Below are 17,050 nucleotides of genomic sequence, written 5' to 3'. Positions count from 1 at the left end.
TCAGTGGCTTTGCATCTTGCTAAGAAGGAAATCTAAGTCCTTATTATGTCCTATAATTCCCACCATGACCTTGACTTCAGGTAACTTCTAACATCCTCTCCTGCATACCACCTTCTGTGCTCTACCCTTCACTTAGTGCCTGACGTGACACACTTCCTTGCTGTCCTGTGAAGAGCAATACAGAACAGTGTGGATGATTAAGTGCATGGACTCAGGTACCAATTGCCTGGGTTTGATCCTGGACTATATCTCTTACTAGTTTAGTTACCTTAGACAACTCTCTAACCTCTTTGTGCATTAGTTCTCTTATTTGTAAGTTGGGGATAATCATGGCATCCTCTTCAAAACTTAGAAAGGATAAAAACGATTCAAACCATGTAAGCTATCGATAGGTGTTAGCTATGGCCACCACCATCATCACCACCATCATAAGTATCATCAACATTATCATCATTAGTTGCCATGACTACCATCATGTCACCACATCATACCATCATAACAACCTTTTAAAAATTTTTTATTTGTTCTAGTTAGTTATATATGACAGTAGAATGCAGTTTGAGACATCGTACATAAATGGAGCATCATCAGCATGATCTGTCACCATACCATCATCTTTCTTCTCCTCCTCCACAATTGAACACAAGGACACTTTCATCTTCAGGAATCTGCACTTGCTTCTGGCTCTGCCTGAGATGCTCTTCTGACAGATCTCCACACGCCTTGCTTTTGTACAACCTTCAAGTCTTTATTTAACGTTGCCTCCTTCAAGAAGGCTTTCTTGTGACTTTATAAAACAACACTCCTATCACTCTTATTTTATTCTTCTTATCTTGTCATGTGTTTCTTCATATCATATGGTAGCAACTATGTTTTGTTATTAGTTGCTATCTCTTTTATTTTCTGCCTCTGGGGCTTTGTTTATTTTGCCATTGTATTTATCTTATTTGAAACAATGTGTGTTTTTAGAGGTGCAAATCCCTTGCATTAAGTGTTTATTTGAATATTTAATGAGTTCTACTGGTCTCTTAAGTTATATGTACAGAGTCCTATATCTCTGGCTATATTCTAAGTAACTCCTCAATTTTAGTTTTAATTTACTGATTCTTATTTCAAGTTTTTTTTGTCAAATGTTTATGCCATCTATTAAGAATTTTAAAAATGAAAATGATTAATTTTTATATCCAGTTTTTTATTTGTCCTTTTCCATATTGTTCTACTTCTAATTCACAATTACAGTTATTATTTCGGAGACTCCTGTTCTTGTTATATAGTTGTTATTTGATCCTTTATTTTGTTTTTACAAATTTATTATAATTTGTAATCTTATTTTTACCTGATGAAACTTATTTTCACATTATTACCATTTCTTTGCTTTGGTTTGTTGTGAAATATTGAGACTCTTGTGGCAATGGGTTTCTATGAATATTTTGTGACTTTTATCTGGTTGCTCATATAATTCAGGAGGATTTTTTGTTTGTTTTGTTTTTGAGCTATCATTTTACTTGAGTTGTTTTACTCTTGCCCTAACCCATATTCCTGAGGTCCACAGTTTAGAACATAATTTATAGTAAGGAATGATGTTTACTCTGGGAATATGTTGGTTTACAAGTCCCAAGCAACTTTGTGGCTTGGCTTAGTTACTGTTTATGTGAATGCCATGCCTTTTAAGGGAATATATATTGTTAATGGATCCAAATATTCTTCATTCTGAGCACCATCTAGATCTTAATTTAGTGCATGTAGACTCGTTCCTGTACTTCATAAATGTCTTTGATTATTTCCAATTTTGAATGCCAACATTTTTTTTTCCTATCACTGTACATACAAACCATTCTCTCATCAAGGACACAGTTTATCAGCTGTTCACTCATCTTGAACATGGAATGGCATTGTGACTTGCCTTGACCAATGAGATAAGCAGAAATGAAGGCCTAGGATTTGTTAGCATAGGCCTTAGAGGTTTGTAGCTTCCAGATCCATGTGGTGTATAAAGAAGTTTGTGCTGGACTATTGAATGACAAAATTAAAAAAAATGGAGCAAAAAAGGAGAGAGCAGCCCAAACAATGTCCAAAACTGGTAAGTGAAGTCATCTTGGACATTTCAGCCCTGGCCAAATTCCCATCTGAATGCAACTGTGTGTCTTTGAAAACAGAAGGCCCAGTCAGCTGAGTCCAGCCCAACCAGAGAGCCACAAGAAAGAATAAATACTTATAGTTTTAAACCACTAAATTTTGGAAAAGTTTGGTTTCTTTTTTGGGCAACAATCAATTCATAGATGAGTCACTTAAGGTCACTGGCATGGACATCCCTACTTGCCAGCACTGTCTCAGCTTCTGTCTCCACTAACAGACATGAGATTTCATTGCTTCATGTTTGTGGACAACATATATTCTTAATATAGTTTAAAATATTTTTAGCTATTATACTTTATTTAATGTACATATTTCATAAATCATTTCCATGTGTTTTGGGGGTAACCTAAAGCACAGTTCCTTTAATGTTATTCTATTCATTTCTACTAAAATGTTTCAACCTGAAATACTATTCTCCTACCTTAAATCATATTAAAGGGCTTACATTTTTGGCAAGTCTCACAGAAAGGAGTTCTCTCAGTTAAGCTTACCTTTTTATGTTACACTTAAAATACTCAAGACTTAACATGGTGTAGGAACTAAAATCTATTTGAAGAACTCAGCAGAAAATTCCAAGGGAACATATTTTCTCAAGCCAAGAAAAGGCCTGGGAGAAACTTTGATAACCCAACCTGCACAGCATCTTCTTTCCAAGTTTCTTCATTTATTTTTCTTATTCATACCATAATAGCAGCAATAATAATGATGCTGTATGTTCATAGGGTTTAATGTAAGAGAGACATTATTTAATTTTTAATTGACCTAATCAGACAGGTGTAGTGTCATCTTCATTTGATTTCCAATAAAACTGAAACACAGAGAGTATATGTGAATGTTTTTTCCCTTTTTATTTTTTGATACTGGGGATTTAACTTAGGGACACTTTACTACGGAGCCCCATCCCCTGTTGCCTGGCCCCTCCCCTTTTAAAGTTTTATTTTGAGATAAGGTCTCATTAAGTTGCTTGACCATCTCACTAAGTTTTTGAGGCTAGACTGGAACTTGCAATCCGCCTGTGTCAGCCTCTGGAGTTGCTGGGATTACAGATATCACCATTGCACCTGGTGTGAATTTCTTTTGTCACACAGATACAGAGAAGGAGACTCATTAAGCTAAGTGAAATAAGCCCAACTCAGAAAGCAAAGGATCCTGTTTTCTGTTATGTGGAAGCTAGAGAGATAGAGAGGGGGGAAAAAGTGTGTGTGTGTGTGTGTGTGTGTGTGTGAGAGAGAGAGAGAGAGAGAGAGAGAGAGAGAGAGAGAGAGAATATCTTGTGAAAACAGAAGAGAGACCAGTAGTTTGGAGGAAGAGGAGCAGGAGAAGGGAGGGAAGAAGGAAAGGAAAGGAAAGGAGAGGTACTGGGGAATGAAATTGACCAAATTATAATGTTCTATTGTGTGCATGTATGAATATGTAACTATGATTCCCACTAATATTGTATAATTATACTATGCCAATAAAAATGTACTTGAATGGGAAACTAGAATATAGTAAGATAAAAGGGCATGAAAGTCACTTTTATTTCTTCTAGAAAATATAGCTTGCTTGGAGAGTATCCTGAGATACAGAGTATAAACCAAGCCCAGAGATGCACAAAGTAGGGCCATATCATGTGACTCCCTGACGTGAACCTGGGATGCCAAAGAGCCACATTATGAGGTACAGCAGGGTCCCCAACTAACCTGTTTACTTAGGATGCCATCTTTCAAATTCTGGGAACAACAGTTGAGCCAAAGGACATTCTCAGCCTGTTAAGATTGTGAGAGATGCTGAAATTAGGAGACACACTGTCAGGAAAATGTATGCTGGAGAGAAAGCCGAGGATGTGGCTGGACAAACAAAAAAAATGATATTTATTTATTTATTTATTTTGACTATATATATATTTTTTTAGTTAGACATGTCAGGATATGTACAGTAGAATCCATCTTGACATTATTATAAAAATATGGACTATGTCCTGTTCTAATTCAGACCCCCACATCTCCCCTCTCCTAACCCCCTACTCCTTTCCCTCTACTCTACCGATTGCTGCCAGTAAATGAACAATCTTTTTTGATAAAAGTGTTTTGGAAGGATCAACAGATCAGATTTTTCATTTTCACAGAGGGTCCTTGAAGACGTTAGGTGCATTAACTCATGGATCCCCAAAACCACCTCCGAAGACACTAACAATAGAGATAGGATTGTCCAGGAAATCTATATGGAGGATCCCCTGGAATAGTAAATAATATGAGCAGAAAATATGACAGCTTGTATTGAAAGGGAGAGAGAGAAAAAAGAAATGAAATGGAGTTGCCAGACTCCCCAAATTCTACAAATTAGGAAGAGGCTGAGAAAACTACTGAGATGAAAATGTGCTACCCTCCATGGAAAAGGAAAGATGAGCCCGGAGACGGAGCCAGGGACCTAAAGAGTGACTTCTTGGACTTTCGAGGAAATCTTGGGTCTAGAAGGCAGAACTTCAGGTCCAGGTGGTGAAGAGAAGATCCACACTGGATTATTCTTGGGTCTTGAAAATGAATGCAGCTTATCCTGTTTGATGATCAAAATTGCCTCAGAGCATTTTTTTAAAAACTTTTTTTTTACATCCATCCTCTTTATTTTGTGTGTGGAGTAGGAAGGTCTGTAACCATTATCCTATGCATGCTTCAACATCAGATTATCTTCTTTTATACTTTGCAAGTCTGCAGATGGAGAAGACTTTTGTCCCAGGAAAACTCATATTACTAGTGTCACCTAGGCCTTAATTTATGTGGCTTAGATGATGAGATTAGGGACACTTGACTGATGATATTTAGATGAGATTTTGGACCCTGATTGACGCTCTAAAGGAATGAATTTTTTTAAGATTTTGGAATAAAGTGAATGTATTTAATTGGGATGTGTAATTAAATACCTTGAACCTCCTCCCTAATTAGTTTCATAGTAATATTGTTGGAAAGCAAAGATGAACAAAAAATATTTTATAGTCACAAAGGTAAAACAAGAATATCAGTGATTTTTCAACAGAAACAATGGGAACCAGAAGATGATGGAATGACATTTTTTAAAAGATTAAAGAAAAAGGCATTCCTAGAATTTTATATAAAGTAAAAATAAGCTTACTGTTAAATTTAAAAAAATGTAGAAAACCACTCAAAACATGTTAAAAACTACTAACTGTTTATAAAAAAATAATAACATAAATAAGATAACAGCACAAATATGGAAGGGCAGAAAATGGTATTATAATTTTGAGAGTTTCCTTCATATTTACTGTAGTGGTATTATAATAACTCACGGTAGAATAGAATATGACACAATATAATACAATAGATAGAGCTAGAAAGATAAGAGCAGACATAACAATCCTTTAAAAATTCAAAGTATTGGAAAGGAGGAATCAAAAGAGCCAAGAGCAGAAGTGATGGATGAGGAACACATGGGAATATGGCATCTACACATTCCCATCATACATCGTAAAAAGGAAAAGGATGAACTATATGCTTATTTTCTTTTTCTTTTTTTATTGGTGCACTGTGATTATACAAAATTGTGGGATTCACTGTGACATATTAGTAGATGTACATAATGTAATTTTGGTAAATTTTGTTTCTCAGATCATAGCCAGCAATAAAAAAGAGTACTTCTTAATGACAAAATGGCTAATTCATCAGCGAGATATATCAATGCTGAGTAAGTTTATACCTAGTAACAGAGCTTCAAAACACAGGAAAGAAAAATGACCAAAACCAAAGGGAGAGACTGATATATGAAAAATCATAGTTGTGGATTTTAACCCAGTTTTGCCAGTAACTGATAACATAAATAGACAGGAATACATGATAGTATCGAAAATTAAGACCATATTATTAGCTGGCATAACATTATTGACGTCCCTCAAGAATGTATGTTACATACTTTTTATACACACCCCCACACACATACATACATACACACACATATATGTATATATATTTCTGGCACACAGTAAGCACTTAATGTTAAATATGTCTAACAACTATTCTTTGAAAACAAATATAAGGCTGAATCATATTCCTTTATACAGTAACATTTAATCACTTCTTTATCATGGAAATGAACTGTTAACATATTTTCATTCTTACATAGAATACCATAATAAGCAATTTTGTTCTTCTTGTTCTCTGTTGATCCCTAACTACGAAGGTCTTTCTGTGCCCCTCCTGTGCCCCAATAAGCTGATACCTGTGGCCAGAGTCACCCATGTTCTTTCCCAGGAGTCCAGGGAAAGAGAGAGAGAAGGTTTTGAGCAGAAAGAGGTTGTGGTATTTCTCTCTCTGCTCTCTCTATTCCTGGCCATAGTTCTGTCCATAGTGGCTTCCCCCCACCCCCGGCCCCTAAAGTCACAGTTCTTCCTGGTGGTCCCCCCCCCCATGCATCAGCTCTCGCTGGTGTCTGATAACACTGAGACTTAAGTTTGCCTTTGGGGTCTAGGAGTGACAATGACTTCCTGCTATTGCTGGTGTGGAAGTCCCTGTTGGTTTCCTTATCCATAACTGCTGGAGACAATTCCATTCTTGGATTTTTTAAAAAATTTAAAACCCATCGAATGAGCTGTCTCTTTCTAGCTGCACCCTCTCATACTTGTTCGTTTGCATGATGTAATGTTCATTTGCTTTATTTCTTTACTAGAAGAGCAATTATTGAGTCAAATGGTAGAAATATTTTAAAGGTCTCTGACACTTAGTTTTGTGTTATATAAACAGTTTTTATATAACTTATGTGAACTTTAAAAAATTTCCTTGAACATCAGCTGAGAGAAATCCAGCCGTATAGGCATATTGACTCACTGGAACCAAACCCTGGTCTGATAGGCCGTGCCCGACCCTGTCCTAGACTCTCAGGGAGCCACAGTTCCTAGTAAGCACTTTCCCAATGGCCCCTTTCATCTCGCTGTTCCTCAGTGTGTAGATGAGGGGGTTGAGCATGGGGGTGCCCAGTGTGTAGACGAGTGAGATGAACTGATCTTGCTGGGGGTGGTAGCTGGAGCGGGGGCGCAGGTACATGAAGGCACAGCAGCCATACTGCAGCAGCACCACAGCGAGGTGGGAGGAGCAGGTGGAGAAGGCCCTGTGGCGGCCAGCTGCAGAGCGCATCTTGAGCACAGTGGCCACTATGAAGGCGTAGGAGGTGGCGATGAGGAAGAAAGGCACGGCAATGGCCAGCGTGGCTGCCACCAGCACTGACAGCTCATGGAAGTGGCTGTTGGTACACACCAGTTGCATGACGGGTGGCACATGACAAAAGAAGTGCTGAATACCCTGAGCCTGGCAGAATGGCAGAGAGAAGATGAAGGCTACCAGTTGTAAGGACAGGAACAAGCCGGTGACCACAGATGCCACCACCAGGCGGACACAGTCAGAGTTATGATGAGAGGGTACTGCAAGGGGTGACAAATGGCGGCGTATCTGTCATAGGCCATGGCAGCCAAGACGAAGCAGTCTGCACTGCCAAGTGCAATGAAGAAGGCCATCTGAGTGGCACAGCCCAGGAGGGTGATGGTCTTTTCTGACTGCAGGGTGTTGGCCAGGATGTGGGGCACCACCACAGCAGTGTAGCACATTTCTACCCCTGAGAGGCTGCCCAGGAAACAGTACATGGGCACACGGAGGCGGGCTTCAGCCTGGATGGACACCACAATGAGGACATTCCCTGAGATGATAAGTGCATAAGCCAGGCTGAACCCCAGGAAGGACAGGACTCGCAGCTCTGGGCAGGAGGGGTAGGCCAGGAGCACAAACTGCGTCGTCACCGAGTGGTTCCCCCAGGTCATTGAGCTACAGCTTGCTCTCTGAGGTCACAGGACAGAAGGAAGGGTCAGACAGGTGATGTATCGTCACCCTGGTGATGTGTTTGCACTCTGCGCCATGAAGGTAATTTCCAAGGCTGGAAGTGAAAACAAGAAGGATCAGGACTAGTTCTTGGTTTTTGCCCACTCTCATGAAATCCTTCCACAGAAGTATCTGCACTTCAATTTCTAACTGCCCAGAGTTGGGTCCAATTATGTGAGAGAATATGAAGAAAAGTGGAAGGGAGCAGAACTAAATAACTATTGTTTCAACTGCCAAATTTTAATATTTTTTTGTTATTCAATGTGTCTTTGAAAAAAATCTCTATCCTGAATTACTACTTGCAGTAGAAATCATTCATATAAACCCAAGTCAGTGTCACAAACATGGGGACTAGTGTCAGAAATATCTAAAACATCCATCTGGAATCTGACTAGCTCTCTGTTCTCCAAGCTAAAGATAGGTGTCTCTTTCAATTCATCTCCTTTCCTTTTCCAAATTCAATAATACATTAGATTATTTATCATGTCACATATTACACATTTTGCCACAGTTGTGTAGGGAGACCACATCAGTGCAAAGAAATCTCTGAAATTAGATGATTTGTTTTGAATAATTACATCTCCAGGATCCATGATGCGAGGCCATAGATAATTGCTCTGAATTTTGGGATTTTTAAATTTTAAAATAAAAAATGAAGTCAATATTTATACTTATTTCAATGCATTGTGAATGTAAACAAGATGATAACGTCAGTTGTGTATCACAATGCCTCATCCATAGTATTAACAACGTAATAAAAGATAGCCATCATTCCCTATTATATAGTTGACTCCATGACAGTATCAATGGCCATGCATGGTGGTTCATACTTGAAAACCAGCAGCTTGGGAGGCTGAGGCAGAAAGATTGCAAGTTCAAAGCCAGCCTTAGCAACATAGTGAGGTCCTAAGCAACACAGTGAGACCCAGTTTCTAAATGAAGTATAAGAAATGATTGTGGATGTGACTCAGTGGTGAAACACTCTTGGGTTCAATCCCAGGTACCAAAATAGCAACAACAAACAAACAAAACCACCTTCCGTGTCGTGGCTTCCTTCCATCAGTGTTGGAAGACACAATTCTTTGACAGCTCCTTCCTGTCATCAACTGAATCCTCCTCCTAGCAATTTCTACATATTCAATGTGTTCTAAACACTGTGGCCATTTCTGCCTTGAACCCTGCATGGACTACAGAGCTCTTAACCTGCAGCCCTGCGCTGTCTTTCTAATTTCCTTTTACTATTTCTTATGGCATGGTGTTGATTTATGTCATAATTAAAGCTCTGGAAAAGGTCTCATTTTAAATATCTTCCTTAAATTGTGCACATGGGACAGATCACATTTAAACAGTTTGGAGAGATGAAATAGTGGAGCCAATGATTCCAAGAGCATGAAAGTTATGTCAACATGTCATCAACTTGTAATTCCATGTTGTTTGTGAGCATGATGTGCAGGACAGAAGTGAGAGAAGGGCACTCAGCATCATGCCCAGAGATCTCCATGGAACTCAGTGCATCTAGGAGATCTCCACTTACACACTGTGGTTTTCCTTCTTCCCTCTCTGGGTAGCCCAGCCCCAGTGGGCAAGACTGTAATGAGAGAGATGGTCTCTGTTTCCGATTTCATGTTGGAAATCCAGACAATGTAGGCTGAAACAGCACAGCAATTATCTAGTTGGTTTTATGTGAAAAAGAGAAATAGTGGATTTGGCATTAAAGAAGCCCAAGCTGCATGCTCAGCCTACTATTAATAGCATAATCCCCTGGGCAGATCATCTCACATTAATTTCTGTTTCCTCATGTTTAAAAGATGTGAATAATAACACTTACCTAATGGTGCTGTGGTGATCTTAAAGGAGATAAAGTATTTAGAACACTTGGCTTGATGTATGAAGCCTATTAAGTTGCATAATACATGTTTTCCTGTCTCCTTTCCTTATGTCTGCTATAGGTTTGATATTAATAATATCTGCTTCATTAATATTATCTGCTTCCTGGTGGAGGATTATGTGAAGTACCATGTGAGTCCAGGGCCTTAATAAACATTTTAGTTTTACCCAAATTTACATTATTCATCCATATTTACATCATTCACCTCCACAACATTTCTTCAAGATCAGCTATCAACATTTTAGTCAGAATATTTGGGATTCCCAGTGAATTTTAGGTTTCAAAATCTAGGAGGCAGAAAGAGACTTTCTTTCACCTTCAAGGTGAGAAGAAAGAGGAATCTGCGGAACCAGGTTTCTCAGTTATGCTCATAGAAGACAGGCCCTAGCATGTCGTCTTTGTGCTCTGGTGGAACAAGAAGGAAGGGAAATTATCCTGGAGAGATTCCCCAGTGGAAATGAGTTCATGTCCACTCCCAGGTAAAAGGCAGAAGGAGTAAATTGCTGTGTCATCTAGGATCTTGTCTCATGAATTCCATCTCCCAGAAGAAGGTGGTATTGAGGTTATGAACCTTTTCCCCTGTTACCAGATAATGAGTCCAACCAGAACTGTCTGTTCACTTGGGACCTTCTGATGTATGAAATTTCTGGAATATGGTTATCTAAATAATCACCAGTATCACAACGTGTAGGAACATTCTCTGTGCCTGAAATAATTTCCTGAGACATATGACATATATAGACTGTGATGAATTGTGCCTCTTGTTTCAGAGAGATCACGCCCACCCAATTATCATAGCTCAGCTTACCGCATCTCAAACTATTAGTGTTCTGGGAAATGGAGACTACGTTTATATATTGCCTACCATCCCTGGGGCTCAGCATAGTGCCATGTGATGAATAGTGCCTCAGTCAATATATACCAAATATTTTACTTTTTTCCAGGGTATTTTCTGTTAAGTTTCCATAGAGCAGAGAAACTCCCAAAGGTCTTAGCAATTGGATTCATTGCTTTGAAAAAGTGATGATTGGTCAATAGTATTTAAATGTTTATGTGACACACACACACACACACACACACAATGTTCTATTTATTGAAGGGAATTCCTATTAGAGTGATTAATATGTGTGTGTGTGTGTGTGTGTGTGTGTGTGTGTGTGTGTTGGTAGGACAATCAGATTCCAATAATTGGCAGGGCTGAAAAGACTGATATGTTCAACGATTTCTGCAGCATATATTAGTGCCAAAAAAGGAGGAAAGAGAGGATGGAAGAGCTCGGAAGTAAACCATAATTTTGGTACATGTCAAGCATTAGAGTTATTATAAGAGCTAAGTCTGAAAAAATTTTAAATGTTTTCATTAGTGCATCATAATTATAACTAGTGGTGGTGCTCATTGTGACATACTTGCATATACATATCACATAGTTTGCTCCATTTCTTTTTTTTTCTTTGCAAGTTTTATTGCAATAAATCTGCTCCATTTATCTTCCCAGTTTCTTTTCTTCTTTCTCCCTCTACATGATGTCCTTCTACTTCTTGACTGGCCTCCCTTCTGTTTATTTTTGTGTTGGTGCATTATAATTATTCCTAAAAGTTGGATTCATTGTGATGCATGATTTCATTCCCAAGTATCTTACACGTTCCTCTTCTCCTGCCTCCCTATTCATCTTCTATTTGCTTCCATTTCTTCTTCTTCCTTCTATTTTCATGAGATCCCCACATTTTTTTCTTTTTCCCCTCTAACTTCTGCATACAAGAGAAAACATTCTATCTTTGACTTTCTGACTCTTATTTCACTTAGCACAATGTTTTTCGTTTTAATACATTTACTTACAAAAGTGACAAAATTTTATTAAATCATCATAGTTTTATTTTTATATAAAACTCCATTGTGTGTATGTACCACACTTTCTTTATCCACTCATCTGTTGAAGGACATCCAGGCTGGTTACATAATTTTTCTATTATGAATCACACTGCTGTAAACATTGGCATGCATATATCATTATAGTATGCTGATTTTAGTTCTTTTGAATAAATACCAGGCAACATGTCATAAGGTGATTCCATTCCTCGTCTATTGAGGAATACTAATTTGCATAGTGTCTGTACTAACTTGCATTCCCAGAAACAATGTGTAAGTATACCTTTCTCCCCAAATCATATAACACTTATTCGTGATGGTTGCCATTTTAACTGGAGTGAGATGAAATCTGTAGTTTTGATTTTAATTTCTCTGATTACTAAGAAAGTTGAACATTTTTTCATATATTTCTTGACTATTTGCATTTCTTTTTTTAAGAAATATCTGTTTAGTTCACTTTCTTATTTGTTGATTGGGTTAATTTTTAAAAATTTCTGGTATTAATTTTTTTGTTCCTTGTATATTCTGAATGTTAATCCTCTGTCAGAAGAATAGCTAGCAAAGATTTTTCTCTCATTCTGTGGACTCACTCATTGCTCTCAATTATTTCCTTCACTGTATGGAAGCATTCTAATTTAATGCCATCCTATATAATAATCCTTGCCTTTATTTTATTTTATTAGGAGTCTTATTGAGGAAGTCAGTGCCCACACTTGTATGTTAAAGTGTTGACCCTTCATTTTCTCCTGGCAGTTGCATAATTTCTGATCTAATTCCTGGGTATTTGATTGAATTTGAGTAGACTTCTGTGCATTGTTATAGATTGGGATCTAGTGTCATTCTTTTATAGAAGAATATTCTGTTTTCCTAATACCATTTTTTTAAAAAGCTAACTTTTTTCAATGTATGTCTTTGGCAACCTTGTCAAGAAGGAGATGACTATTTTTTTTTTTTTAAAGAGAGAGTGAGAGAGGAGAGAGAGAGAATTTTTTTTTAATATTTATTTTTTAGTTCTCGGTGGACACAACATCTTTGTTGGTATGTGGTGCTGAGGATCAAACCCGGGGCCCCACGCATGCCAGGAGAGTGCGCTACCACTTGAGCCACATCCCCAGCCCAGGAGATGACTATTTTTGTGTGGGTTTGTCTCTGTGCTTTCTATTCTATTTCTTTATCCTTTATGCCAATACCATGCTGTTTTTATTACTATAGCTCTGTAGTATAATTTGAAGTTGGGTATTGTGTGTGATATTCCAGCCATATTCTTGTTGCTCAGAATTGCTTTGGCTAAAGGACCTGAACAGACACTTCTCAGAAGAGAATATACAATCAACCAACAAATATATGAAAAAATGTTAATCATCTCTAGCAATTAGAGAAATGCAAATCAAAACCACTCTCAGATATCATCTCACTCCAGTCAGAATGGCAGCCATTATGAATACAAACAACAATAAGTGTTGGCGAGGATGTGGGGAAAAAGGTACACTCATACATTGCTGGTGGGACTGCAAATTTGTGCATCCAATATGGAAAGCAGTATGGAGATTCCTTTGAAATCTGGGAATGGAACCACCATTTGATCCAACTATCCCTCTCCTCAATCTATATCCAAAGGACTTAAAGTCAGCATTACAGGAACACAACCACATCAATGTTTATAGCAGCACAATTCGCAATAGCTAAACTGTGGAACCAACCTGGATGCCCTTCAGTAGATGAATGGATAAAAAAAATGTGGCATATATACATAGTGAAATATTATTCAGCAATAAAAGAGAATAAAATTATGGCATTTTGTAGGCAAATGGATGGCACTGGAGAAGATAATGCTAAATGAAGTTAGCCAATACCAAAAGAAAAAATGCCGAATGTTTTCTCTGATATAAGAAGGCTGATTCATAGTGGGGTAGGGAGGGGAAGCATGGGAGGAATAGAGAAACTCTAGATAAGGCAGAGGGGTGAGAGGGAAGGGAAGGGTGCAGGGGTTAGCAAGGATGGTGGAATGTGATGGGCATCATTATCCAAAGTACATGTATGAAGACACGAATTGGTGTGATATACTTTATATACAACCAGAGATATGAAAAATTGTGCTGTATATGTGCAATAAGAATTGTAATGCATTCTGCTGTCATTTATTTTTTTAAAAAATCAATTAAAAAACCCTTGAAAAGAAAAAAAATTAAAAAAAGGAATTACTTTGGCTATTCTGGGCCTTTTATTTTTCCATGTGAATTTTAGGACTCTTTTTTTATAATTCTGTGAAAAATTTCATTGACATTTTGATTGGAAATTGCATTGAATCTTTAGATTGTTTTTGATGAAATCATCATTTTAATAATATTAATTCTGCTTATTCAAAAAGATGGGAGATGTATTCCCATCTTTTAATGTCTTCTTCAATTTCTTTCTCAATATTCTATAATTTTCATTGTTCAGGTGTTTCTCTTTCTTGGTTAGATTTATTCCTGGGTATTATATTTTGGTGGGCTGTGGTGAATAATATTGTTGCCCTTATTTCTTTTTCATCATGTTCATTATTGTTATGTAGAAAAGCTGTTGATATCTGTATCTTGTTCTTGTTTCCTGCTACTTTGCTGAATTTTTAAATCATTTATAAAAGTCTTCTCATGGAGATTTTTGGGTCTAGTGAGTCTATAACCATATTATCTGCAAACAGAGATAAGTCAACTTCTTTCTGTATATTCTTATCATTGTACTGTCCTTCTCTTGCCTAATATCTCTGGCTAGTTTCAAGTACTATATTGAATAGAAGTAGTGAGAGTGCACATACTCATCCTGTGCCTGATTTTAGAGGAAATACTTTGTTTTTCTCCATTCGATGTTATTTTGGCTTTGCGTTTGCCACATACAGCCTTTTTTTTTTTTGAGTTAAATTCCTTCTATCTCTCGTTTCTTTAGTGTGTTAAACATGAATGTCTGCCAAATTTTGCGGATAGCATTTTCTGCACATCTTAATATCATATGGTTTTGTCCTTTTTTCTGTTTATGGGATGAATTACATTTTTTTTGATTTGTGTATGTTGAACCAATCTTGCATTCCTTGGTCATGGTGCACAACCTTCTTTGTTTGTGTTTGAAGGCAGATTGATACTTTTTTTTTACTAAGAATTTTAGCTTATATGTTTATCAGATATGTTGGTCTTTAGTTTCCTTTCCTTGATGCATCCTTATCTTGTTTTGATGTCAGAATAATATTATTTACATAAAATAAATTTGGAAGTGTTTCTTCTTTTCTATTTCATGGAAAAATTTAAGGAAAATTGACATTAGTTCTTTTTTTAAGAGGTCTGTTAGAATTCAGATGAGAATCTATCTGATGCTGGGCTCTTCCTTTTTGGAAACCCTTTTATTACCCCTTCAACCTTATTGCTTGTTATTGGTTTGCTTAGGTTTCCTATGTTGTTTTACTCAGTGTTTTCACTGCTGTGACTAAAAGACCAGATCAGCACAATTACATGAAAAAAAAGTTTATTTGGGGGCTCATGGTTTCAGAGGTCTCAGTCCATAGAAGGCTGGCTTTATTCCCTAGGGCCCCAAGTGACACAGAACATCATGGTGGAAGAGTGTGGCAGAGGGAAGCAGCTCACATGATGATCAGTAGCAGAGAGAGACATCTCCACTTGCCAAATACAAATATATACCCTAAATCACATCCCTAATTCCCCAACTCCTCCAGTCACACCCCATCTGCCTTCAATTACTACTCAGGCCTATCAGGTGGTTAATTCACTGATTGGGTTAAGGATTTTACGACCCAATCATTTCTCCTCTAACCCTTCTTGCTTTGTCTTACTCATGAGCTTTTGGGGACTACCTCACACCCAAACCACAGCATGTGTCTTCTTGGTTCAATTTTGATAGGTCATATGTGTAGAAATTTGCCAATATCTTCTAGATATTCCAATTTTTTGAAATGTAGTTTTCAAAATTGTCACAAAGGGCCTCTGGATTTTAGAAATGTCTGTGATGATATCTTCTTTTTCATCTCTAATTTTGTTGGTTTGGGCCTTCTCTGTTTTTCTTTTGGTTATTCTGGTTAAAGGTTTATCAATATTTTTATCTTTTCAAAGAACCAGCTCACTATCACATTGATTCTTTTTATTTTTTATTCTCTATTTCTCTACTAATTTTGTTTCTAATCTTTGTTTTTCATGTATTCTACTGTTTTTAGAACTAATTTGTTCCTGACACATTTATTGATCAAAATTGTGTTATTTAAATTTAATGTGTTAATATAGCTTCTGTTTTTTTCTTATTGTTGATTTCTAGTTTTATTTCATTATGATATGATAAGGTGCATGAAATTGTATCAGATATTTTGTATTTGCTCAGAATTGTGCTATGTCCTAAAAATTCATTCTGTTTTGTAGAAGTTTCCTCAAACAGCAGAGAAAGAGTGGATTTTTTTGGTAATTGATGAAATCTGTAAATTTCTGTTAGTTTTTTTTTGATTAATCATATTTTGTACATCTGAAGAATCTGTAATTTATGTCCTATAACACATCTATTGGTGAGAGAGATAGTCGAAATCTTCCAGTATTGTTATATTGGGCGCTATCATAATCTTTCTGTAGAGTAAAATTCACTTTATGTAAGCAGGTGCACTGACATTTAGTGTGTAGATACTTACAATTGTTATATTTTCTTGTTGGATTGTTCCTTTTATCAAATGTTTAATTCAGTCCTAATCTCCTTCACTTAGCTATGCTTCCAATTACATTTATCCAACCACTAGCTCTGGAGTACTTTTTAAAGTTATCCTGTATGTAATACTTCTTCAAGTATTTTCCTTATTGCTGGCTTAGAAATCACGATTTTTTTAGTTTATTCTTATCTAGGAAAGTTTTTCTTCTTAAATTTTAAAAGACAGCTTTGCTGAATATATAGCAATCTTGCTACTAATTATTTTCATTCAGAGCTTGTTTAATATTATTTTATGCTCTCCTGGCTTTTAGAGTCTATGGTTATAAATTAGACCTAATTTTTATTGACATATCTCATTTTTCCACTTGAGGAGTTAAAAATTCTGTCTTTCTTCTGTATTTCAGACATTTTATTTATAATATGTTGTGGATTGAATCTTTTTTGTTCTTGTCCATTTGGGGTTGTGAATGCATTCTTTACTTGGATTTCCAACTCATACTCATGGTTTGGAAAATTATTATTTTTACTGAAAAGGATATGTCTTCATATCTTAGGCTATATCTCAGTACCCTTTTTGATGTTAAAGGTCCTCAAATTGTTCTCTTAATCTTCCATATTTCCTGAGTATTCTGGT

At 36.8% G+C, this 17,050-nt stretch overlaps 1 protein-coding gene across 1 annotated transcript; it reads right to left on the bottom strand.

The window, feature by feature from the left end:
• Nucleotides 1–6,992: 6,992 nt before the first annotated feature.
• On the bottom strand, nt 6,993–7,933 carry LOC113195121 (olfactory receptor 10W1-like). The gene is given in 2 exon segments (XM_026406533.2): nt 6,993–7,519; nt 7,522–7,933. Coding segments are annotated over 2 exon segments (939 nt in total).
• Nucleotides 7,934–17,050: the final 9,117 nt, after the last annotated feature.

Source organism: Urocitellus parryii, chromosome 4, assembly GCF_045843805.1.
Source record: "Urocitellus parryii isolate mUroPar1 chromosome 4, mUroPar1.hap1, whole genome shotgun sequence".
Classification (NCBI taxonomy): Eukaryota; Metazoa; Chordata; class Mammalia; order Rodentia; family Sciuridae; genus Urocitellus; species Urocitellus parryii.
Note: the sequence above shows the minus strand (reverse complement) of the source record. Positions and strands in the feature narration are given on the sequence as shown.